Source organism: Malus sylvestris, chromosome 8 (genome assembly GCF_916048215.2).
Source record: "Malus sylvestris chromosome 8, drMalSylv7.2, whole genome shotgun sequence".
Taxonomy (NCBI): Eukaryota; Viridiplantae; Streptophyta; class Magnoliopsida; order Rosales; family Rosaceae; genus Malus; species Malus sylvestris.
In genome coordinates this window covers 20,345,316-20,370,895 of record NC_062267.1, presented here as the reverse complement: position 1 = coordinate 20,370,895, position 25,580 = coordinate 20,345,316, and the positions used below count along the sequence as shown (strand labels likewise).

Below are 25,580 nucleotides of genomic sequence, written 5' to 3'. Positions count from 1 at the left end.
AAAAAACTAGAACTTTTATTTAATCGCAAAAAAATGTAAAGAAACTATAACTTTATTTGGAATGCTCGTCCATCTAACTAACCTTCTAGAATTTAAATTACTTTTCTTATCATCATTAACTTTTTATTGTGTTATTGAATATTTTTTTGTTATTTTATTTTATTTGTTAAAACTCAAAGAGCAATCGCTGTGGCCAACTGCCTAAAACGATAAAACATAGCTCTGAATCATAAAATCATGTAAAAAGAGAGAATCGGATTTCTTCATACAAAATAGCAAAATGATTCTGTTAAGAACTCATCTAGTTTCGTTTTCAATCAATTTTTTTTATATCAAAATTTTATATATAAAATTTGGACCTAGAACCACATGATTTAGGTTGCACTGAAATTTGATTCGTTGATGCGGTGAATATCACCACCACATTGTAATCTATATATCATTGGATACCCAAATATAATTATTAGATTCATGGAGCAGGTAGATTAATCAAATTCTTCAAGTGACAAATAATGAGCTATTAAAATATATTCTCTACACCGTATAATATATAATTTCATTTTTGCAATTTCTCAAATTTTTTTGGGAAAAACAAGAATTTTCATTACCAAGAAACATCTATTATATATTAAGCGAGAGCCTCACACATGGCGACAAAATTTTGGGGTCACCCCATTCGACAAAAAAATTAGGATAAAATTGTCCTTCAACCAAAAAAATCCAAAAGTAGTCCAATATAATATATCAAATAATGTAGGGGTAATTTGGTCATCATAAAATATAATATAAATATAAGTGGGAAGAGAGAAAATAATAAAAAAATGAAGGATAAGTGAAAGTTAATGGTGCCCATGTGAAGGGGAAAGAAAAATATAATAAAAAATAAGAAAAATCATGAATATTGTGTTTAAAACATTTTAAGAGACGTATAATGCTAGTGATAAATTAGTAAATATTTTTTTTAATTTTAAAAATTAGTACCTTACAACAGGCTAGCAATAATATGATTCAATCAGATGTTATGAATAGTGATTTTGGTGTCACCAAGCCGTTCAAAACATCTTAAGGGGCGTGTAATGCCGGTTATAAAAAAAATATTTCACATGCTGATAATAATGTGATTAAATTACATTAAATTAGTTGCCAAATAATTTTTTTTTTAACAAACGATATTATCTACACTAAGGGGGAAGGGGTAGGCTTAGCCTCACAATGGACTATCAATAATGTCATCCAATCAATTGTTCATTCAATATTATTTTCTCTATTTTTAAACGCGTTCAAAACATCTTAAGAGATGTGTAATGTCAATTATAAAAAAAGTATTTCGTAAGCGGATAATAATGTGATTAAATTAGTTGTCAAATGATTTTTTTTTATAACAAACGATGTTATCTACACTAAGGGGGACGGGGTGGGCTTAGCCTCACAATAAGCTAGCAATAATGTGATTCAATCAATTGTTTATTAATATTATTTTCTCTATTCTTGATGTAAATTATATAGAGGCTGATTTTATTATGTGAATTTAGCTGCTTTAATTGGTTTATGAGGAGTATTAAATTAATTGTCAAATGGTTTTTTTTTTAACAAATGATATTATCTACACTAAGAGGGAGAGGGTGAGCTTAGCCACACTATTGGCTAGAAATAATGTGATTCAATCAATTGTTTATTAAATATTATTTTTTTTCTATTCTTAATGTAAATTCTATATAAACCGATTTTATTATGTCAATTTAACTGCTTTAATTGGTTTATGAGGGGTTTCTTTTAGCATGATCTAAAATTATTGATTTACTTCAAATATTTAACTTTCCTTTTTGTCAATTTACGCATATAAATACATTTAAAACGTGTAAGTTGCGTGTACCACGCCGTGATTCAAAAAATGTCTTCTACACACGCGTGAGCATGACACACCCCGACCGAAGTCGAGACGTGTTGGCCGTCACGTGAGCGTGACGTAGCCTTGTGCGCAAAGGGGAAGCGATAAAGAATAAAGAAAAACGAACAATTTAAAACCAAGCAACTAGCAATTCTTGTTAAGAAAGGATGCTAGTGAGGGTCTAAGTGTACAAATACACTTTTAGAGCAATAAGAACATCTAGTTGCAGTCAAGTAGGACAATTACTAAAATACAACACCCGAAAGTGAATCCTACTTTTTTGAATTCTGTTAGAACACTGTTGGATTCCTCGTGGCCACCAAACTCTGCTACCTAAAACCTGGAGGGGCGAAAAAACAAAGTTGAGTGAATCAGTAAAACATATTTACATGAAAACCTTATTTTCCTTTGAATATACTAACCCCTCGCTGTAAAACATGTATAATTTTTCTCAGAATCATAATATAAGCATATACATAATATATATACATACATATATATATATATATATATGAAATCATATCAATTCAATTCATGCTTCACATAATCATATTCAAATATATGCCATGCCAATATATAACAGGGTAAGCAATTCAGGTAAGAACAATTTCATAAAAATATAACATGTTAGCCGGAACCTCTGTGGTAGTCTGTACGGCTGAATTCATAGCTTAAAGTCAATCTAGCCGGAGTCACTACAATGACCTGTACGGAATATATTGCACATAAGTCGGAACCACTAAAAAGGTCTGTACGACAAGATTGGGTGTAATATAGTTATGCTCAATTTTACTCTCTCATAATATCGGGCGATAAATCGCTAGTCACCTACGAGTCGGAACCATAAATAATGTATGTACGACAAGACTGTGCACCTAAATTGGATCCAATATGAGCATATGGTGCATGAGGTGACATAATAAACAGGCATGTACTTCATATCTCTGGCGAAATCACAATCACCCTAGGTGCAGTTTTATGAGCTCAACATTATTCAATCACATATCACATCATCGATGATTCACATAACCAAACATAACTTACCTGAGCTTACCTGAGCCTCCACAGCACCACATATCAAATCATACCCGAAATATAAATGCATATGCATGGCATTTATGGCATATCATCATTTAAACACATTTTTCTGGGAAAATATTAAGTATATATATATACTGAAAATAACTGCCCACTCACTGATATGTAGCTGGGTCGTAACCTCCGTGCCTAGCCTGGCTACCCTTGTCCTCTAGATAGGTCTCGCCTATTGGAGAAACAACTATATAAACGTCACTTTAATGCACATATACCAAACTATGAAATAACTTCTCATACATAGCTCAAATTGGGTATATGAATATACCACAATGACCTACACAACGTCACAATCACCCAGAGATTTTTAAAATAATTTTCTGACCCCGCACACGCCGCCACGCGCCGGCTAAGGCACGGCAATACGCGCAGCCACACGCAGGGAATCCTGACGGATTCTACAAACGGCGTCAGGAATATTCCTTTAAACCCAACGATAACTGTTAAAACTAACTGACAGCGTCAGAATATTCCGTCAGATTTGACGGAATATTCCGTCTTCTTCAACCTCTGGACTCCGATGAGTCTTTGGTCACCGGAAAACCGGGAAACTCTAATAGCTCAATCTCGCTCATTTCTTCACCAAATCTTATGAAATTTAAACCAAAATGAAGCTAAAGGCAAGTAGAATCACGATATAACAATTTAGGTCCTTGAAATTCACGAGAACACGTCTGAAATTACCTCGAATTTTCGGCCAAATTTAAAACTTGTCAATCTCCACTTTCTGACGTCCAAAATCCTCAAACGAACTATCCCTAGCCTCCTACGGACCTCATAAAGCTTCCTATAAGCTTCAAATTCCATAAAAACAATCCATAAATTTTTGCATGAACAGTACCTCATTCGAGGTTAAGGTTTTCACGGGATTTCGAAGTAGTTCTTACCTGTAAATGGTATGGATGTGTTCGTCTGAGCTTCACGAACACAATGGTGTCATTTTCCACTTCGATCCGTCACGTTTGCAAAGGTTTTGGTTGACGTCCGTACGTAGAAGAGAGAGAGAGAGTCTGAGAGAGAGAAGTATGGGAGGAGAGAGATAAAAGATGGGTATGTGTGTGGTCCAAAAGTCACCAATCAAAACGAAGGAAAAACTTTGTTCTAATTGGGTCACCAATCTAAAACAATTTAACCCAATAATAATTCACACACATCCTTTAACGTCCGAGGGCAAACTCGTTTTTTCACATATTCCGATAAAAATCTCGAGACTGGCTGTGACAAAGTATGTACGTGAAGGCTAGTATAATAGAAAGCTCAAACTAAGGCTAACAATGGACCTAGGAACAACAAACTAACAACATGTGCACTACAAAAAGATGATGCTACAAGTACCAGAGAACAGGACGATCTATCATTGTTGAGAATGTGAACCAGCCCAAACTGCACACTTCTTATAAGCAAATTCTTCACGTGCTCATCTAATTTAAATTTCCAATTAGCAATTTGGTTGTTGCTAATATCCCTAAGTTTTTTAGTTTAATTCATAGCACAAATCTTTCAAGTTGTCTTCAAAACAAAACTAGAGCAAAATGGTGGCAAAGATAGTTTATAATTATCTATCCCACATTTAGGACTAGTTTGGTATTTCTGTACATTTAAAAAAAAATGCTTATACCGTACTCTGAGAATAAACAACAATAAAATAAAACAGCTGAGTATTTGGTAATGAGCGAAGTGTTTGCCAACTTAGGTTAGAGATTTAGGTGGATTCTAAATGGGTTGTCCCAAATTAAAAAAATAATAATAATAAAATAAAAAAATTGAAACTTCCATTACCATGGCCCAATTTGTTTGACAGAATTGTGACGGAATAACCACACTGATTTGTAACACCTATTTTCAGGAACTACATTGATCATTTTTCAATTTCAAGGACATTAATTTTGTGTCAATTTCAGGAACCGTCTGTGATAAAAACCAAAGTTTTTATATATTTTAATTTCAGCTTTCTGTTATATTCTCTTTTTACTTGGCTAAACTCATTATGTTATTTTAATTTGTGAGATATTGCAAGTGGTGGTTTGCCTTAGTGGGTAGGCTTTCTCTCCTCCTCCTCTTCCTCCTCCTCCACTTAGGGTTACATTTGAAGAATAGGAATGTGGAGAATGGGAGTCATTCCCATTCATAATGAACCCTTTGTTTACTTACCCAAGGAGAATGAAATTTTTTATAGGTCTCACCCGAAATTAGGAATTACATTCTTGATATTCAAGGAATTGATGACACGTTTACGAAACTGTAATCAAAGTAGGAGGAATTGGATTGATGAGGAATTGAATTGATGAAGAGTTGGAATGAGGAGGAGTCAGAATCAGATTCTTGTTGAAATTGTTTACTTAAATGTTCTGGAATTGGAGTACTAATGAAATTGAGTTCATATAAGTTGTTTACTAATTCACCTGAATCGAAATAAAAAGCAATATGATTACTAAAATGCCCTTGTTCCTTTTTGTTTTATTTCATCCGTATATTTATTTTTAATAACATTTTAATTAGTTATTTTAATTGGTTTTGTTTCATGCTCTTATTCCAAACAATTAAACTTGCATACAAATTTAGGGATTTATTGTATTACCAATATTAAAATATTAAACACTTTAACAACAAACCTAGTTGAATAGAACACTCATCCCCTCTCTGCAAGTCTGCATACCTTTTCTCTCCTGGCCCTCACCTCCATCTTCCCCACGCACCCTACCCCATAGCCGCCACCTCTTCTACATGTGAAGTATTTCATGATTTCTAAGTGACTGCTTCCACAGATTTGTGGGTTTGGATTTGGCTTTGAATTGTTTATTTTCTAAGTTTGGGTGGTTGATTTTTGAATCCTGTTTAGGGGAGATGTGGCTGGATTTCTTGAGCTAGTGGGTTGGGAAGTGAAGCACGGTCGCACGGGGAGGTGAAAATTGGAAAGTAAGGTGCAGACGCATGAAGGCAGGGTGTGCCGGGAGCGGTGGGCTTGTTGGGTTGAATGGTAGACTTGAAACTTTAGAAATAATGAGAGGGTCATAATTGGTAGAAAAAAAAAGTACATTTCTAATTCCCTTACTCTCCTAAAATCCAAATACCTAGGGCTGGTTCGGGTTAGGATCTCGTACCGAAACCCTTAACCCGAATCCCAAACCAAAACATTTTGGTATGGGATTTTGTATCATGAAACTGAATCGAAAAGTTACAATTCCCAAAAATTTGGGATACCCGAAATTGTTTCGGGATTTCGGGTCACTTTGGGATTGTCGATCTTCCCTACTTCTATTAAGCACTACAATTTCATAGACATAAACAATATCAACCATATTGTCGATCTCCTCTATTTCTATTTGTCAAATGTCCAATTTCATAGCCTATCCCCCTATTATTCGTGCATGTCCTATTTCCCCATCCTAATATAGAAATCTGATTATCAATTTATTTTAGCCTAATCCTAATTCGTGCACCCACCACTACCCTACACGGCACACGGCTGCACCTACCCACCCTAAACCTAAGCCTAAACCTATGAACCTTACCTGGATTTTGGGACTAGATTCGTGTATTCCTTTGTCTCTGTGTATGTTACCGGAGGAATGCAGTGAATTGGACGGAGGAGCGACGTTGAAGTGCACAGACTCAACGGATGAGTAGGGTTTGAACTGGATGGACTTAACAGAGGAGCGCCGTTTGAATTTTCTTATGAACTCATGTGTTAGCATAGATTGATGAGCACCTTATTTTCTCATGCCATGGTTGAGATATTATGATTTGTGTATTTCTGGAATTATTGTTGATTTACATTCGATGCCTATGAGTGAAATTTGTTATGTTAGTTGGGTGTATCGAGAATGTCCCTATTTTTATCGAGGACGTTGTAATGCCAGCTAATCTTGTTCCCTTGGATATCGTTGACTTCGATGTTATCTTGGGCATAAATTGGTTAGATTACAATTATGCCATGTTGAACTGTCGCCAGAAAATTGTTACTTTCCATTGACCGGGCATGCCTATTGTAACTTTTGTCGACGAACGTAGTGGTCTAAAACATAAAGTTATCTTTGCTATGAGGGCGAAGTGAATGTTGAGAAATGGTTGTCAAGGCTACTTAGCTCATGTAGTGATGACTGAGGACACTCATGCGCATGTGGAAGACGTTCGAGTAGTCAAACATTTTCCTGATGATTTACTTGGCCTACCATCGGATCATGAAGTAGAGTTCACCATCGACCTGATCCCAGGTACTGACCCTATCTTTCTAGCACCTTATCGTATGGCTTCTATAGAGTTGAGAGAATTAAAAACCTAGTTGCAAGAACTTGTTGATAAGGGGTTTATTCAGTCGAGCATTTCCCCTTGGGGAGCTCCAGTCTTGTTTGTGAGGAAGAAAGACGGAACATTAAGGCTATGTATTGATTATAGACAGCTGAATTGAGTAACGATTAAAAACTGTTATCCGTTGCCTTGTATCGATGATCTTTTTTATTGGCTTTGCGGTGCTTGTGTTTTCTCAAAAATCGATCTAAGGTCCAGTTAATACCAGTTGAAGATCAAAAGTGATAATGTTCCGAAAACAGCCTTCCGAACTTGATATGATCATTATGAGTTTCTTGTGATGTCATTTGGGTTAACTAATGCTCTAGCAGTTTTTATGGACCTGATGAATCAGGTATTCCGTCCTTACCTTGACAAGTTCGTAATTGTCTTCATTGATGACATTCTGGTGCATTTTAATAACAAGGCTAACCATGCTAAACATTTACGTCTGGTTTTAAAGAAGCTAAAGGAGAATCAACTGTATGCTAAATTCAATAAATGCCAGTTCTGGTTGGATCAGGTGTCATTCTTGGGACATGTGATATCAGCTCAAGGTATTCTCATGGATCCTTACGAAGTAGCAGCAATGGAAAATTAGGAGCAACCTCAAACTGTCACTGCAGTACGAAATTTTCTTGGTCTTGCTGATTACTATCGATGCTTTGTGAAAGACTTATCAGCCATAGCCCTGCTTCTAACAAGGTTGACCCGGAAATGAGTTAAATTTGAATGGAGTGATGATTGTGAACAAAGTTTTCAATAGTTGAAGTACTATCTCGCTCATGCACCTGTTCTGGCACTTCCCGATGATATTGGGAATTTCAAGATCTACAGTGACATTTCTCTGAATGGTCTGGGCTGTGTGCTGATGTAGTATGGAAAGATGATTGCGTATGCTTCGCGACAACTAAAACCCCATGAAATGAACTACCCTACTCATGATCTTGAATTGGCAGCTATTGTTTTCACTCTAAAAATTTGGTGGCACTATCTTTATGGGGAAACATGTCGAATCTTCACTGACCACAAAAGCCTCAAGTATATCTTTACTTAAAAAGAACTTAATCTTTAGCAACGTAGGTGGATGGAATTGATCAACGATTATGACTATACTATTAAATATCACCCTGGCCGTGCAAATACTGTAGTAGATGCTCTCAGCAAGAAATCTCACAGTCGACTCAATGCTCTTTATGCTTATCATGTTCCTCTTCTAACCGACCTAAAATTTACTAGAGCAGTTTTGGGAATGGATCACCATGGAGCTTTACTTGCCAACTTTCAAGACAAACCAGTTTTATTGGATCATGTTCTCGAAGGCTCAAATAAATGACTCAGAATCCCAGGAGTTAAAGCAAGTGGTGTTGAAAGGCAATATGGGAGATTTCAGGATTCAAATGTCTGATGGTGTGCTCATGCAAGGCGATCGAATGTGTGTACCGATTGTGGAAGAACTGAAGAAAGAAATACTTGATGAGGTGCATATCTTAGCTTATGCGATGCATCTCGGGAGTACTAAAATGTATCATACTATCCGACCTTTCTACTACTGGCCAGGAATGAAAAGAGAAGTTACGGAGTACGTAAGTCGGTGTTCGATCTGTCAGCAGGTCAAAACGGAAAGAAAGAAACCATTCGGGTTGCTACAATCACTTCCTATACCTCAGTGGAAATGGAAAGATATCACAATTGATTTCGTGTACAAACTGCCTCGTACACGTAATGGCTGTGACGGTATCTGGGTGATTGTAGATCGACTTACCTAGTCAGCATATTTCCTATTTGTTCGTGAAAACTACTCGATAAGTCAGTTAGCCGAGCTTTTTATTTTAGAAATTGTCAAGTATCATGGTGTTCTAGTTAGTATTATTTCTGATCGGGACCCCATATTTACTTCAAAATTTTGGGTAGCTTTTCAAGAAACTCTGGTTTCGAAATTACTCTACAGCACTGCCTATCATCCTCAAAGCGATGGACAATCAAAGAGAACTATTCAGACACTGGAAGACATGCTGAGATCTTCAGTCCTGCAATTCAGAGACAAATGGCACAAATGCTTACCTTCGATAAAATTCGCCTACAACAATAGCTTTCACTCTAGCACTGGTATGTCACCATTTGAGGCGCTGTATGGGAAACCTTATCGTACATCGTTGTGTTGGTCTGAGGTCGGCGAAAGAGTTTTGGTGAGTCCTGAAATTGTGGATGAGACAACACAAAATATTCAAGTGATAAAGGATAACCTGAAAGCAGCACATGATCAACAAAAGAGTATAACAGACAAACATGCGACATATAGAATATATGCAGTTGGAGACTGGGTATTCTTAAAGTTGTCACCATGGAAAGGCGTTGTACGTTTCGGGAAGAAAATGAAGCTAAATCCTCGTTTCATTGGGCCATATCAGATCATTGAGCGAGTTGGTGAAGTTGCATACCGACTTGATCTTCCTCCAGAGTTGTCAATAGTGCATAATGTGTTCCACGTGTCCATGTTACGGAGATATGTCTCTGATCCATTACATGTGGTTCCTCCTCAACCATTAGAGATTAACCTAGATTTGACTTATGATGAGGTTCCAATGACGATTATTGACTGGAAAGACAAAGTTCTCAGAAACAAAACCATTCGTATGGTGAAAGTCTTATGGAGAAACCACTATATGGAGAAAGCTACCTAGGAGATAGAGAAGCGTATGCAAACCTTTATCCATGTTTGTTCTTTAACTATGATATTCAGTAGTGTTGAAATTTTGGGGATGAAATTTTTTTAAGGGGGTGGGTTGTGACGACCCGTCCCTAATTTTCCATGTAATTTTCTTCCCGAGTATGTAAAATGATGATTTTGCCCTTGGTGGCAAAATGGAACCTGACGTCGACGTAGTTATTTAGCTTTTGATTTATTTTTCCTATTATCGTAATTAAATAATACTCGTTGTTACGAATGCATGAGCGTGAGTTAGACCCGAATTAGATTCGTAACGAAAAAGTTTTGCTTAGTTAAAGTACGTTAACAACGGGTAGAATTGTACACGTGTGTGCTAACAATTTAGAGTTGGGAATACTGTTTTTGATAAGGTGAGCCAAATTGTGTAATTTTAAATTGTACCAAATCTTATCACATTCTCTCTTTAAAATCTGTCTCATGACCCTACTCACTCACCAATCACTTCACTTCCCTCACTTTTTCACCCAATCAGAATTCTGTCTTCTTTCTGTCAAATCAGAAATTGACTCTATCTCTTCTTCTTCTCTCCTTCATGCCAAGCCTCTCTCTTCTTTTTGCAACACAAAAACCATCATTAAACCTCACAGATCGGACCTTAAATCACCACCATTGTACTCCTCTCATCATCACGTCCATCTGTACGAACTGATTCTAAAATGATCAAGTTTTGAGCTTTCAACTAAGAGTAACTCGGCGCTCCAACTCAGATGTAGGTTTTCCGACGACTTTCCATTCGAGTTACAAGGTTTTGGATGGTCTAAATGCAACTACACAACCCCCTGGAGTCCCTAGCTTAAGTTTGAAGTCGAGCCAACGTGTAAACATGCGATTTTGTGACGACGAAAATAGGTCTGAGACTTAATCAGTCCATTTCTGTCCACTTTTTGGACTTTTGAAAGGTACAACCTTGTTCTTATCTTCCTAAGCTTCATTTCCATATAAAGTACGTTGAAAATGGTTGAAAAATGAGAAAGTTATGAAGTTTTAAAGTTTTTACAAAAATTCGGCCAAATTTTCCAGAATCCGGCGAACCAAGCACCGGCGACAACAGTGGCGGAGGTCTACCAGAGAAGAAGGAGGAATATTCCTTTAGACTAACAGAATATTTTGATGCCATTAAGGTATGTAACTGATGCTGTTAGATTTAACGAAATATTTCGTCAAATATGATGGAATATTCCTTGGGAATCTGTCAGCGTGTGCAGGTATGTGGCCTGCGCGTGGGAGCACATGTGGCCGCGACCTGGCAGTGTGTGAGGGCGCGTGAGACCTAATGGTGGTATGTGGTCGACGTGTATGGGTCCGTGACATCGTGTAGAATGTTTTCGTATATTTAAACCCTCTATTTGAGCAAACTATGGGGGATTTTCCTAGCCTTTAAGTGTATGTCCTAATTAATTAATTACTATAATTGTTTCACATATAGGAGAGAATTATCCCGATGAGGTACGAGGACAAGCAAGACTAGGAGGCTACGATCAGACTACGTATCAGTGAATGGACATTTGTTTTTATATATATTATATATAAAGTTTTATAGTTTCCACATATGCTTTTGGATTAATATTATGCTTATCATGCCATGTTTTATTTTATTTGGAAAGTGCTATTATATTGTTGAGATTTATAAGTTATCATGGCATGTTCATATTCATTTACTTGTTCATCATGCATGCTTGCACCATATAGTACTCACCCCGGGTTAGGGCCAGGCTTCACGTGTATGTTCACTTTGCACCACACACTCATCTTGGATCCATTGTAGGTGCCAGTCCTATCTTAGGTTGCAATAGGCAACTAGGACTCGTATGTGATGTACCTAGCGCTAGTCTTCACATGATTGTAGTACTAGAGCGTATATTATGTAGGGGTGGGTTCGGTACGGTTACCGTACCAAAACCCTTGTACCAATTACCGTACCAAACTTTCGGTTTGGTAAAATCTATTACCATTACCGTACCAAACTTTCGGTATACCGAAGTTCGGTATTGCCTAAAATTTGGTTGGCATGGTATGGCAATGGTAATTGCCATTTTGTTTTGGGACAAAATATGTTTTTGTTTTTTTAACCCAATTCAAGGGCAAATTTTTTTTTTTGTACCTTTATCTCATACATTATAGATTAAATTCATCTATTATTCATCATTCACAATTCACACACATAATAATTCAAATGAAGCATCAAGATTCATCATGAAAATTAAGCTTACAATCCAAATAGAAGTTACAAACCAAAACAAATAGAAGTTAACAATCCAAATAGAAATTAAAGTTTCAAACCAAATGAAAATTGGAAGTAAACTTCAAGAAGGAGAATCCATTGATCAGTTATTCAAGCTTGAGATGTCGAAGCTTTTGGAGGAGGCATTGAACTTGTAGAAGATTGAGTTTGTATCAAGCTTACATTACAAACAAAGAAAACATATTAATTAGTAGCAAGAAGAATTAAAGTTGAAAACCATTTAATAACAAATTTACTAAAAAAATTAAAGCATATCTTTCTTGTTTTCTCTTCTTCTATTTCCTTGTAAAATTGAAGCATATCTTCCGTTGGTCCTTGTAGAAGTTTACTTCACCTGCCCTAAGCCAACCACTAGTACACGCTAGTGCCTCAATTATTTTAGGAGTCAAGAATACCCTAAAAGGGTTCACAACCCTCCTCCCTAGACTAAATGCATTTTCACTAGCAACAGTAGAGGTGGGGGTTACAAAGAATTTTTGGCTATTTGTGAAAGAATTAGGAACTCTTTTGTGTTTGATTTCCACAATTTTAAGAGATCAAAGTCACCAACAACAATGCTAATATAAGTAGGGTTTTATTTTCAAATTATTGGAATATTATAAATATGTGTTATATAATTATGTATTATATAAATTATAAATTATAAATTATATTGTATTTTCGGTATGGTATGGTAATACCGTGGTAATGGTATCCATTACCAATACCGTACCATGAAATTTCGGTACGGTACAATACCCTACCATTACCGATTGGTACAAAAAATTTGGCACAAAATCGGTATGGCATGGTTGGCAATTCGGTTGGCACGGCAATTTGGCAAAAAAATCCACCCCTAATATTATGATTATAGCCAGTCCTGTTCATGTCAGAATCCCTCTGCATGAACTCATGTGTTAGCATAGACTGATGAGCACCTGATTTTCTAATGCCATGGTTGAGATATTATGATTCGTGTATTTATGGAATTATTGTTGATTTACATTTGATTTCATACTTATACGTATTATGATTTTCTAGAAACTATACATGTTTTATAGCAAGGGATTAGTATGTTCAGAAAATAAATGTGTTTTATAAACCTTTGTTTTTACCCACTCACACCTTCTGTTTTTCGCCCCTCCATGACTTAGTTAGCTAAATTTTTCTGTGGCGTACGAGGAATCTCTGGCGGTTCTGACATATCCCTAAATAAATGTAGGAGCTTATTTCCGGTTGTGTAATAAGTACCTTAACTAGATTCGATTGCTCTATTTATGTCATATCATCTATGCTCTAAACACTTGTGTTTGATGGGTCATTTCCACTATTGCACACTCTCTGTATTAGTTTAAATAAATGCTAGTTTTGGTTTAAATTTATCTATATTTTATACATCACATTCCTTTTGGTTACGCCACCCTTGAGTGTCGACCAGCATACCTCGACTCCGGTCTGGGTGTGATGTTTATTTTCATTCTAATTCCTAATAGTTAGTAAATATTTTAATAGAAATGCCTGATTTCGATTCCTGCTTATTCCGATTCATGCTTATCATGATCCTTGTTTACTCTGATTCATGCTTATTCTAATTCTTACTTGCTCTAATTTTTAGTTAACAAACATGCCCTCAGTGTAAATTAGTGCAAAATAACTTGTATGGGGATAACTAGCCAATATTTATTTTGGAAAAGTTTTAGCCGAAGTAACCAATAAGAGCTAAAATAGCTAGCATGATGGAAATGTTACCGGGCATCAGCATCATTCTCTACTGAGACGGCACTGCTAGCGTGGGATGGCCCACCTAATATCTGATTTTGAAACTATGGCCCACCTACACAATAAGATGGTTTTAATTTTGAGAACTTTAACGAACTTTCGGTACTGTTCACTTTAATGACAAATCATATTTTTACATTAAAAAATCAATCATGATACTATTTACTTTACCATTTATTTTGTCTTTATCGTTAAAACTCAAAGTTTTCATATTATTTTCATTAGTTTTCCTTTTAATTTTTGTTTTTAGGCACTGTAATAAATGTTACCCAAATAACAAAACGCACAGCCGAGATGCATATAGCAAGAGTGATGCATTTTCGTTGACCTCTATTTTGTTTCCACGACAACAAGCAACATCAAAGGATTCATAATTTCACATACAAAGGTTTCATATCCAACCAATTGCTACAACTTAATCCAGTTGCAGTTAAGTCCTACTACTACTAGGGGTGGGTTCGGTTCAAATCGGTTCGATTTTTTGCCAAAATCGAAATCGAACCGAAATTTCGGTTCGGTTCAATTTTTTTTCGGTTTGGTTTTTTTCCGGTTCGGTTTCGGTTTGGTTTCGGTTTTTTTTCAAAAAATGGAAAAAAATTTGAAATCTTAAATTTTAACATATTCAACACAATCATAACATAAATATTCCGACTAGACTTAAAGATAATGAAAATAAACATTTAAAGTTTAACTAGAATTATAACATAAAGGTTTTTTTTTTTTAAATATTTTGGGTTTAAAGTTTAACTGTAAATAGATTTCTTTTTAGACGATGATGATGGAGTACGACCTTATTCATTCCTCTCTTTCTCTCAATCTCTCTCTCTATATACATGTATTCTTCACTAGCAATAAGATAAACATTCTATAATATACTATTTATTTTGATTATTGTCTAGGTAACAATTTTTGATATTTTCTTTATCTTTATGGTCCGAATTTTTTTTATCCATATATGTGGTTACATAATATAATTTCTATATTTTGTGTTCAGCTTCTACCACCAGCAAATTTTGAAGAGGTGTTCATCAATATTTTTGAAAATATTGATATACTTTTCAAAATTGTTAGGCCACGGAAGCTACTATACTTGGCCATAGGTGAGAAAGTTTGAATTTTGTTTTTGATCTCGTAGTGTTTAATAAACTTATGAAACTTTTATACGCTATTTGCTTTCCCTAATCAACTACAGTGCAGTTGAGATATGTGTTCTTACATATGTGTTGCACTTAATGATATAAACTAGAAATATTGCATGTAATGGTATAAGTTCTAATTTTTGTTGTAGATGGAGAAGCTGAGAAGACAATTTGAATTGGAAAGCAAACAAGTCCTATCAAAGCAGCAGTCCAAAGTATCATATTCTAACATAATAAAATCAAATAATTAAATAAATAAAATTAAAAAAATATTAATTTAATTATTTTGGTTCGGTTCGGTTTTTAGACCACCAAAACCGAACCGAACCAAAAGAGTTCGGTACGGTTCAGTTTTTTCAATTCGGTTCGCTTTTTTCGTTCGGTTCGGTTTTTTCGGTTTCGGTTAAGTTCGGTTTTCGGTTTTTTGAACCCACCCCTAACTACTACTCATCACATTGGGGTTAGGGATTCACATTAGTGTAACTACACAACTATGTTTGTTCTCATACGTGCAAATTAGTTTGGTGCAAATTGTTCCTTGGTCACACCTAGTCTCTCGACCGTCGACAACTGCCTAGCTATGGTGGCAATTCACCATGCTGGTGACCACAGTCAAGCAGGTTCACTAGTTCAGAGCATCAAACCTGAAATCTCCCATTTTTTTGTTTATTGGTGAGGCAGTCTACGCCCTTACCATTAGGCCACTTGTTGTGATTATCACCATTACCATTACACGATCATAACCATTGCCAATCTCACCTCCATATTATGGTGATATCAAACAAACAGGTCTTAACGAGTAGTCATTAACAACCCAACAAGTTGTAACAGGTTGTTTTGCCACCTCTTTGTCTAGCTATTGGTCTAATTGTAGACATTAGCACATTAATTAAGAAGAAACCTACTTTTAGTTCACATGAATATGAACATAATTAAATAATTTGTAATCAATCTATACCATTATTAAGGAGGTTGATCTAATGGTTAAGGAGAAATTCTCATATTGAAAAATTCTTGTAGAAAAATACTTTTTCCGTAACTAGGATAAAAGAGTAGAAAATACGAAGAAATTTTTGACAAAATTGTGAATAATATTATTAGTGAATCAAAATTGAAAAAAATGGTACTCTATAACAAATTCTTTGGGTATTCCCAAAAAAAGAGAACCCCCACTGTGTGACATGGAAAAAAATAGCATCATTAAGACATTGTCGACATAGGATCATTAAGACATCTGTTCAAGAGAGAATGTTTTCAATTCAATGAGCTTCAAGTCTCTTAATATACTTGTAAATATTTAACGTATTAATCACATCATTATCATGTAACACTCTTAATAATTCTTTTATATTCAAATTTGAAGAAAAATAACTTATATGATAATCGTGTCGTGTTTGAATGGATCTAAACCGATCACTAAACACGAATTGCACTCCCTTAATCGTGACATTCTGAGTACTTTCCAACAACATAATATTATTGTTTTAGTAAAAACCCTAACAAATGTTTAATCAAAATTTTAATGAACATGAGTGGCCTGCGTTATATCTTAGACCTAGTTTGGGAGTGAGGTGCTTAAAAAAAAAGCACCCATGAAAAAAAGCTGTGAGGGTTTTAGGTGTTTGGTAAACTGAAAAAAAGGGCTTATTTTAGAAGCTGCTGTGAGAATAAGCTGAAATCAAAGGAAAAAGCTGAAGCTGCTATTTGTAGCTTTGGAAAACTGGCTTTTTTTCAAAGCACACGGAGCTACAGTGCTTCTTTAATGAAAAGACCCACTATCATATTGCTTTTTTTTCCAAAAGCACTTTTACAAAAAAGTTTACCAAACACTCAGCTGATTTATTTCACAGCCGCTTATTCTCACAGCACAGCCGCTTATTCTCACAGCAGTTTTTTTTCAAAGTACATCAATACCAAACCAGCCCTTAGAAGGTTAAAATATCTGATGAACACTATATTTGTACGGACGTAGGGCGTACGTTTAAGAATCTGCGCGCCTCCTCAGACAAACCGCAAAAAGCCCAGGAGAGATCCTTGTCAAGCGGCCCCCGCTGCTCCACCCCCAAAAACACTGCCACGTGGCACCGCGTCTTCCCTTCTCTCTCCCCCTTCGACGGCGTTTACCAGTCTCCAAAATTCGCACCCTCTCCCCTTTTGGTCAGCGTCCTTTCCCGAAAACGCCCCCAAACCCCTCTCTCCATTTTCTCGCTCAATTTTCTCGGGAAACAAACAGAAAATCAGACACAACTCGCCACAACTTCACCGCTTGCTTCTCCGATCGAGTTTCGTGGAGGTGGGGAAAATTTAGATGGATTTAGCTCCCTATGCATCACATACCTCGATTTTTCTCTCATAGCAAGGGGACGAAAGCCATGGATCCGAAGAACCGCCGGAAGCCGCGGCTCGAGCGCCGTAATGCGGCGAAGCACATTGACTACGACGCCGCCTCGATGTCATCCTCACTCGATGACTCCTCGTCGTCGGCCTCGCTCCACACGCGCTCGTTCGACTTGGACCGGACGAGCTTCCGGGTCGAGGGGAACGAGGGCGATATGGAGCGGATATACAAGACCTTAGGCCTCGGACCCGACGACTTCTCGATATCGGAGGAGGACTGGGTGGCCCGGAAGATCCGCTCGACTTCGGATCTTCTCCCCATATCCAGATTGTACGGGTTGGATAGTCTGGATAGTCCGAAACCCGACGAATTGAGGGAAGAAGTGGCTGAGTTGTCCGATAGAGTAAGGGCTATTACTGTTGCTGCAACTGAGTTGACTCGAACTGACTCGCCGGTTCCAAGCGGGGGTTATAATGCTGATGCGGCTGCTGCTGCTGCTACTTCTGTTTCAGCTGGGGTTTCTATTGGGATTAAGGGTGTGCGGCCGCCCGTGCTCAGGCCGCCGCCGTCGATGAGGGTTCCGGTGATTGACGACGGATGCTCGACTTGGGACATTCTGAGGGATTTTGCGCCAGAAGGCGCAGGAAATGCGGTGGGAAAGAGACTTGGTTCTTCTTCTGCAGCTTCCTCTTGTTCTGATGAAGAAGAAGAAGAAGAAGGAGAGGTTGGAGAGGAGGGCGCTGTGGAAGGTGAGATTAGAGAGACTGTGCCGGTCTCTGAAGGATGTTCATTTACGACGTCGAATGATGATGATTCTTCTAGCACCACCACTGTTTCTCCGAATGAGAGAATTTCGCCGAATGGGAGGCTAAAGCTTATTATCAATCACTGGGAGAAGGGTGACCTTCTTGGTAGTGGGTCTTTTGGGTCGGTGTATGAAGCCATTTCTGAGTAAGTGTTCAATACGCTTTACAGTTTCTGGATGCTTATTCTTGAGATCGAAACTTCAAATAGCTTAGAGGGATAAATAATGACATAATAAGCAAGCTTAGGGAAGAAAGATCAGCATTGAAAGATAGTTTGTTGTTCTTAGGACTTGGGCTAGCTGTAGGTTAAATTTTAAGTGATATAACATTTAAGTGTTTAGTGGTGATGGTTAAAGAAAGGGTTCCACTTGGTTTCAAAGTTTACGTGTTGAAAGAGAAAATAGATGACCTCATTTAACTTAGTGATACTAGTGACGGAAAGACTAGCCTAGCTTGATGGAGTGTTCTAGACAGGATGTTTGAAAGGCATTATTTAGCTTTGATTGGAAGAATCGCCAATACCCTGAAAATCTTAAGATGATAGTTGTTCAAATCTGAGACCTTACTCCAATCAAGTGCTAAATTTGCAATAGCAAAAGCATTTTTTAGACATATATTGGAATTCAATGGGTTGTAGATGAAGAGATTGTAGGCTTCTTTGCCTTTTTATGTTATTTGAGTCTTAAAGCATGTCTGATTTTCCTACTTCATGGGGTTTAAGGTGTTTTTGAGAACTATCAGCCAGTATATCATGCCATCCTTGTGGTATGCAAATGTATGGACAATTGAGTTATGCCAGGAACCCTTTTTGCAAAGATCTGGTTCTAGGTGTTGAATAGAAGAGGAACTCGAGTTCTTAAATATAGGAGGAAGGTGATTTATATTCGAGGGTGCTACTAGATTTCAAAGCAGAGGTTCTCTTTTATTCATTTCACTATTTATTTATGGTTTTCCAAATTCTTATTCCAAACTTGCAATGGTTCCTTGAAAATATGCTATAGTTGGACCCTTTGAGGCAGAACAATGGAAGGTTAATAAACAACTGAAGAAATATATTATTTTTACAGATAAAAGAAGGTTATGGTTGCTATGTTTTTAGAGATAGCAGACACCTAGGCTGCAAATAAGCACAGCTGAGACATACTTTTGGCTGGCTGTCTGGATTTTTTTTTTCTGAGCTTAACGATAGGGGAATGGATGCAATTCTATAGTTATTTTATCTTTCCCACTTCTACAGTAGCTTACTGTTATTCATAGAACCTTTATTTCTATACGAAAGTTTGATAAACTCTACATGAAAATGAATTAGTTTGTTTTTATGCGGATCTCCCCTAATGAACTTAAATAATACAACTGCTCATTTTAAAAGAGCGGCCATGCTTCATCTTTAGCTTCAGAGATATTCTATCATCTTATTGATTATGGTTATTCTTTCCTTCAGTGGTGGAAGCTTCATTGCTGTGAAGGAAGTTTCATTGCTTGATAAAGGAAGTCAGGGGAAGCAAAGAGTTTATCAACTTGAACAGGTGACGGAGGCTTTTCTTGTGTCTGGTTCTGTGTCCTGGTTTTGCTTCCCCAATTCCCTGTTATTAAGTAATTGATTCAGTTATTATATGTGAGTAGAGCCTAGGTTGATTATTGTTTCTTGCTGACATACTTTTCTCCTCATTTGTTGTTTTCCTTTTTTTTTTTTCCTTTCAGGAGATTGCTCTTTTGAGTCAGTTTGAACATCATAACATAGTTCAATATTACGGCACCCAAAAGGTATTCCTTTTTATTTCCTTGTTCTTGACTTGAATGTATGCCCCATGTTTTTTTGGTCATGCTATGCCTATATCTCCCATGATGAGTATTTATGCATGTCAAGATCATCTGTTCAGTATATAAAATTCTACAATTCATGCCATTATAACTTCCTTTTTATTTAAATTGACACTTAGTGTCATGACAATGAGAATCATAGATGTTGTTGGTGTGCACAGCTACAAAAATGTCCTCCTTAATGTACACAAAATATTCTCATACATTCTATATTTTGCATTTCATGACATGGTATTTGTTATATGCTATTGCTATTACTATCTTTTATTTAGTTTTCTTATTTTTATTCACATACAAAATGATTTTAGATATAAAAAAGGGAATTTTAACGAAAAGCACCCGGTACTGTTCACTTTAACGAAAAACCACATTTTTACACTAAAAAGTCAATCCTGGTACTATTCACTTTACCCTTTATTTTGTCCTTATCATTAAAACTCAAAGTTTTCAAGCCCTTTTCATTAGTTTTCCTTATAAAAAATTATACTGGCCAAGGTGTCATGTATGGATGGTTACTGGTTATCCTTTCAGCCACTTTGGCCAAACAACTTGATGGTCTTGTTTGACTCCAAAAGTATTAAGGATTTGTAGTATCAATTGTAGATAAATTGATTTTAAGCTTAGGTTATTTCTGACCTGTTTTATATTGATAGTATATTACATTGTCTGGTTATGATTTACTCTAATTTTCCCATAGCATACATTTACCAGTTAAGCATTAGATCTTTATAGCTCTTGTATTTATCAATCTACTCTGGTTATGAGCACCAGTATCTGATGTATAATTTGTTCAATGGTCGTTGTAGGATGAATCAAACCTTTATATCTTTCTGGAGCTTGTAGCTAAAGGTTCCCTTCAGAAACTCTATCAGACGTATCATCTTACAGATTCTCATGTATCTGAATACACAAGACAGATCCTGCATGGACTGAAGTATCTTCATGACCGAAAAGTGGTTCACAGGTAATTCATATCACCAGATTTATATTTATTTGAAAGATGTTATGTGGATTATTTCCACCTATGAGCCATCTCATGTCAGGGTCATTCCATAAAAGAATGAAGATAAAATTGAAGTGGCCGTGCCATCAGACTGTTCATGCCATGCTTTCCTTCTGTATTTTGTCTGCATCCATTCTCATCTATATGTTTCTTGTATTAAGGGACATCAAATGTGCAAACATTCTTTGTCTGCATCCATTCTCATCTATATGTTTCTTGTATTAAGGGACATCAAATGTGCAAACATTCTGGTGCATGCAAATGGATCTGTGAAGCTTGCAGATTTTGGATTGGCAAAGGTTTGTCTTTCATTCCTTGAAATCTTTTCTGTTTTAGTGTTTACAATATTTACAACTTACAAGTGATTGTGAACTACTTTTCTCCTAATATTTTTTTTGCGTCCTTTTTCCAGACTATCCAAAATATGAATGACATTAAATCTTGCCAGGGGACTGCATTCTGGATGGCCCCAGAGGTTTGCCTTTACACTTCCATTTTAATTTCAGTTATCAAAAATAAAATTAGACTATTTTGAATGCTTATGAGCTCTCTTTTTCTTTCAATCGAGGACATAAAGTACTTCAGTTTGATACTGATGAAGACTTGTTTTACAATCATGGATTGCTAAATTTAGTGGTTATTGCAGGATGATTTTCCCAAATTGTACTTGCTTCCTGAACTCTGATCAAATGTTAATGTGTTTTAGACAGGTTGCAGCATTAACTAGTATAACATTTATGTGAAACATTGCTAAATAAATAAAGCAACAGGAACCATTTAAGTGAATATTTTGAAACAAGAAGATGGAATTTTCACATGTGCAACTTGAACGTTTGCCAGCTTCTGTTTTTTCTATATATCACATCACTTGGAGTATCTTTCTCGAGTATGTAGGCGGAATGGATGTAGTTCTGTTTTTACAATGTCTAGCCTCTGAAAATATTATAAAGTCGCTGCATGTCCTATATTTTGCCAATTTTGCTTGGGAGGCAAATATGTTGATACATGCATGTTATAGGCTGTGTCCAAATTTTATTTGAGTATTTCTTAGTCAACTTATTCTTGTGCAGGTTGTTAACCGAAAGAGCCAAGGTTATGGGCTTCCAGCTGATATATGGAGCCTTGGATGCACTGTGTTGGAGATGTTAACTGGGCGGGTTCCATACTCTAATCTTGAATGGGTTTGTGCCAATTTCATTATGAGTTTTACTCTTTATGGTCTATACTCTAGTGATGACGACAATGTGTTGGATGATGCATCTCTTTTGACCTTTGTTTGTGACATAATCTCTTCTTGTGTCTCAACAGATGCAGGCATTATTTAAGATTGGAAAGGGAGAGCCCCCTCAGGTTCCCGATTCTCTTTCAAAAGATGCACAAGATTTCATTGATCGGTGCCTACAAGTTGATCCAAACAAACGCCCCTCTGCTGCTCAGCTCTTAACTCATCCATTTCTTAAGAGACCCCTTCCCACGTCTTCTGGATCAGCATCTCCATATCATCACCGGGGGCCCAGCTGAAAACATTTGTTCACCTATAAGCTGTTGAGATATAAGGTAAAAAATTGGCTTTGTTTTCCACTGTTTCATATTCGTTGCTTGCTCTTCCCATGAATTTAAACTCAAAAGACTTAACCCTGGGTAAAGCGGGAGCCTTGTGCACTGGGTACGACCTTTTTTAGTAACATCTCTGTCCAACACTACAGATGCAAGACTTTTTATCCACGTTCTGTAACTTGCTCCGGTATCCAGTGTTCAGCCAACAATTATTGGCTTACACTAGTAGAGTGCGTGTGAGTTCATCCATTTTCAAGGTCTTGGAAGGATCTGCTAACGGGGTCCATGACTTTAGAAGAACAATCAACCCCCCTCGGTCCACACCTCCTTACTCAGAAAATCTTGCACCGTGGAGCATTCTGGTATGAAGTTATTCGAGTGTATTCATCTGTTGTAGAATATGATTAGCTTGAAGTCTCACTTGTTTTCCCCTTCTAGTTCCACAGTAAGTTATTTAGTGGGTGAAGATTTGTAAGCATTGGAAAGGAATCACGATTTGTATATAATTTGTTATCGTCGTCGTCGTCGTGGTGGCAGTCCGCAGGCATACGTAAAACAACCTGTAATCTCTTTGTATGATATTTTACTTGGCAAATAATTTAGTAGGGCAATTTCCGAGCAACCGAGCTTGTGCAAAGCCTTTATATTCGTGGAAAAGGAATAGCCAACCATTTGGGAATTAGCCATGAATTTTGACTTTTTATTTTAATTTTGTGTAACTTGGAAAACCATTTATAAAAGAGTAAATTTACAAAGCTTTCCCTGGTTTTATTCTTTTTAAAGCATTTTCAACCTAAACCATCAGTCAAATGTCGACATCAACAAGAAACGTCTGTAGCTGTCAATTTGGTGGCGGATTTTTAATTTTTTTAATTTTTTGTTTTGTCAATAGAACTTTCATTACATTAAAAAACTTGTACAAAGCTAAAAAAACACCCGATAAACAAACAACATATAAGGTAAAAGGTCCAAGTAAAATGAGAGTTGCAACCCAAGATACAACGGGAGACCCTCACAAACTTATGCTTGAAGGTTGCAATAACATTCAACAAAAAAACCCTAATCTCAAGCTACATAAATCAAACCACTGCTGTCGTCACATCCTCGAAGGAAGTCAAACTCTGAACTGAGAAAGTAGACACCAGATCCAAGTCTCCTTCACGAACCCGTGCAAATATATACAAACAAAAGTATCATATGGGTAAAGAGTGAGGCTAAGGAGTACGTAAAATACCTAACACTTGGCTTGATGGGGATTCGACATGCTGGTTGGGGGGAAGTAAAGGAGGGTAGTAGATTTGGTAATCCAATTTCTGATTGGAGCCTGCCTATTCAAGTACATGATGGGGATGGAGTATCATAGCTAAGGAGGAGGGAGAAAGGAAAATTAAAAGATAGAAATCAATAAAAGTAGGCAAAAGACGCTGAATAATGGGCATGAAGCCCATATATGAGACAAACTCAAGGAAAACTAAGATAAACTCATGGAGAACCAAGAATAAAACGAAAAGAGGAGACTGGAAAGGGGAGATGAAGAAGCGGTGGATGCAGGGAAGGGGGTGAGGTAGAGGAAGTGAGACAGGAGGAAAAAGATGGAAAAAAGGCAAAAAAGGGAAGGAAGGAAGGATGAGGGAAGAAGAAGGGAAGAAAGAGTAGCGGGTTGCCACCTACCTCGAGCAAGAGCAAGGGGTGGCGAATGTTTGAATTGTGGATTGTGAAAAGCCAGTGCAAAGCATAGCAGAGGTGTATGCGCAATCCAACTAGCCTTTCACAATCTACATATGGACAATGTCTGCACTTGATCGTCTTGCACTTTCTTCACAAGATTGTTTTTTTTTTTTACTCAAGTGACCAAAAAACAAGAAGGGAATTGTGCTAATGACAATTTCTTTTCATCTGTGTAATTTGATTTGATAAATATATATATATATATATATATATATATATTTTTTTTTTTTTTTTAACAAACGATGGTTTTACACTAAAAGCATTTCCACCCTTAAAAAGCCCCATGTGCAAAAGACAATTCAATCCCCCATGTGAACGGTAACTCCTTTTAGTGAATAGTAACTGCTTAAATGCATTTCTACCCCTAGACTGAATGGCCTTGACAATTCATATTAAATTATTATTATTATTTTTTATTTTGAATGATAATAAAATATTGATTGAAAGTATTGAAATGTGGAATGTGGTGTAAGGTGGAAGAACATTTTCACATCTCGACCTGGGCCCTACCATATCCCGGGCTCGACTCCGCCGTAGCAGGATATTGTACGCTTAGGGCCCTGACCACGCCTTCACGGTTTTGTTTATGGGAACTCACACGAGAACTTCCCAGTGGGTCACCCATCATAGGATTGCTTTCGCGCGGACTCGCTTAACTTCGGAGTTCCAATGGAACCCAAAGCCAGTAAGCTCTCAAAATGCCTCGTGCTAGGTAAAGATGAGAATATACATATAAGGCTTACATAATCCACTCCTTTGGGCGATGTGGGATGTAACAATCCACCCCCCTTAGGGGCCCGACGTTCTTATCGACACACATTTGGCCAGGGATAGGCTATGATACCAAATTGTCATATCCCGGCCTGGGCCCCCACCACATCCCGAACTCGACTCCGCCGTAGCACGATATTGTCCGCTTTGGGCCCGACCACGCCTTCACAGTTTTGTTTCTGGGAACTCACACGAGAACTTCCCAGTAGGTCACCCATCATAGGATTGCTCTTGCACGAACTCGCTTAACTTCGAAGTTCCGATGGAACTCGAAGCCAGTGAGCTTCCAAAAGGCCTCGTGCTAGGTAGAGATGGAATATACATATAAGGCTTACAGGATTTACTCCCCTGGGCTATGTAGGATGTAACAATCCACCCCTCTTAGGGGCCTGACGTCCTCATCGGCACACATCCGG

At 37.1% G+C, this 25,580-nt stretch overlaps 1 protein-coding gene across 1 annotated transcript; it reads left to right on the top strand.

The window, feature by feature from the left end:
• Window positions 1-17,214: 17,214 nt before the first annotated feature.
• On the top strand, window positions 17,215-23,287 carry LOC126632478 (mitogen-activated protein kinase kinase kinase 1-like). Its single transcript, XM_050302902.1, has 9 exons — window positions 17,215-18,429; window positions 19,726-19,810; window positions 19,986-20,048; window positions 20,912-21,069; window positions 21,335-21,407; window positions 21,521-21,583; window positions 22,179-22,289; window positions 22,417-22,665; window positions 22,815-23,287. Exons 1-8 carry the CDS (start codon window positions 17,465-17,467, stop codon window positions 22,627-22,629), a joined length of 1,731 nt encoding a protein of 576 aa, XP_050158859.1. The 5' UTR covers window positions 17,215-17,464; the 3' UTR covers window positions 22,630-22,665; window positions 22,815-23,287.
• Window positions 23,288-25,580: the final 2,293 nt, after the last annotated feature.

Coding starts and splice junctions, on each gene's coding strand:
- LOC126632478 (XM_050302902.1), top strand. CDS start 17,465: ATGCATCACATACCTCGATTTTTCTCTCATAGCAAGGGGACGAAAGCC. Junction 18,430..19,725: donor GTGTATGAAGCCATTTCTGA/GTAAGTGTTCAA, acceptor TCTTTCCTTCAG/TGGTGGAAGCTTCATTGCTG. Junction 20,049..20,911: donor AATATTACGGCACCCAAAAG/GTATTCCTTTTT, acceptor TGGTCGTTGTAG/GATGAATCAAACCTTTATAT.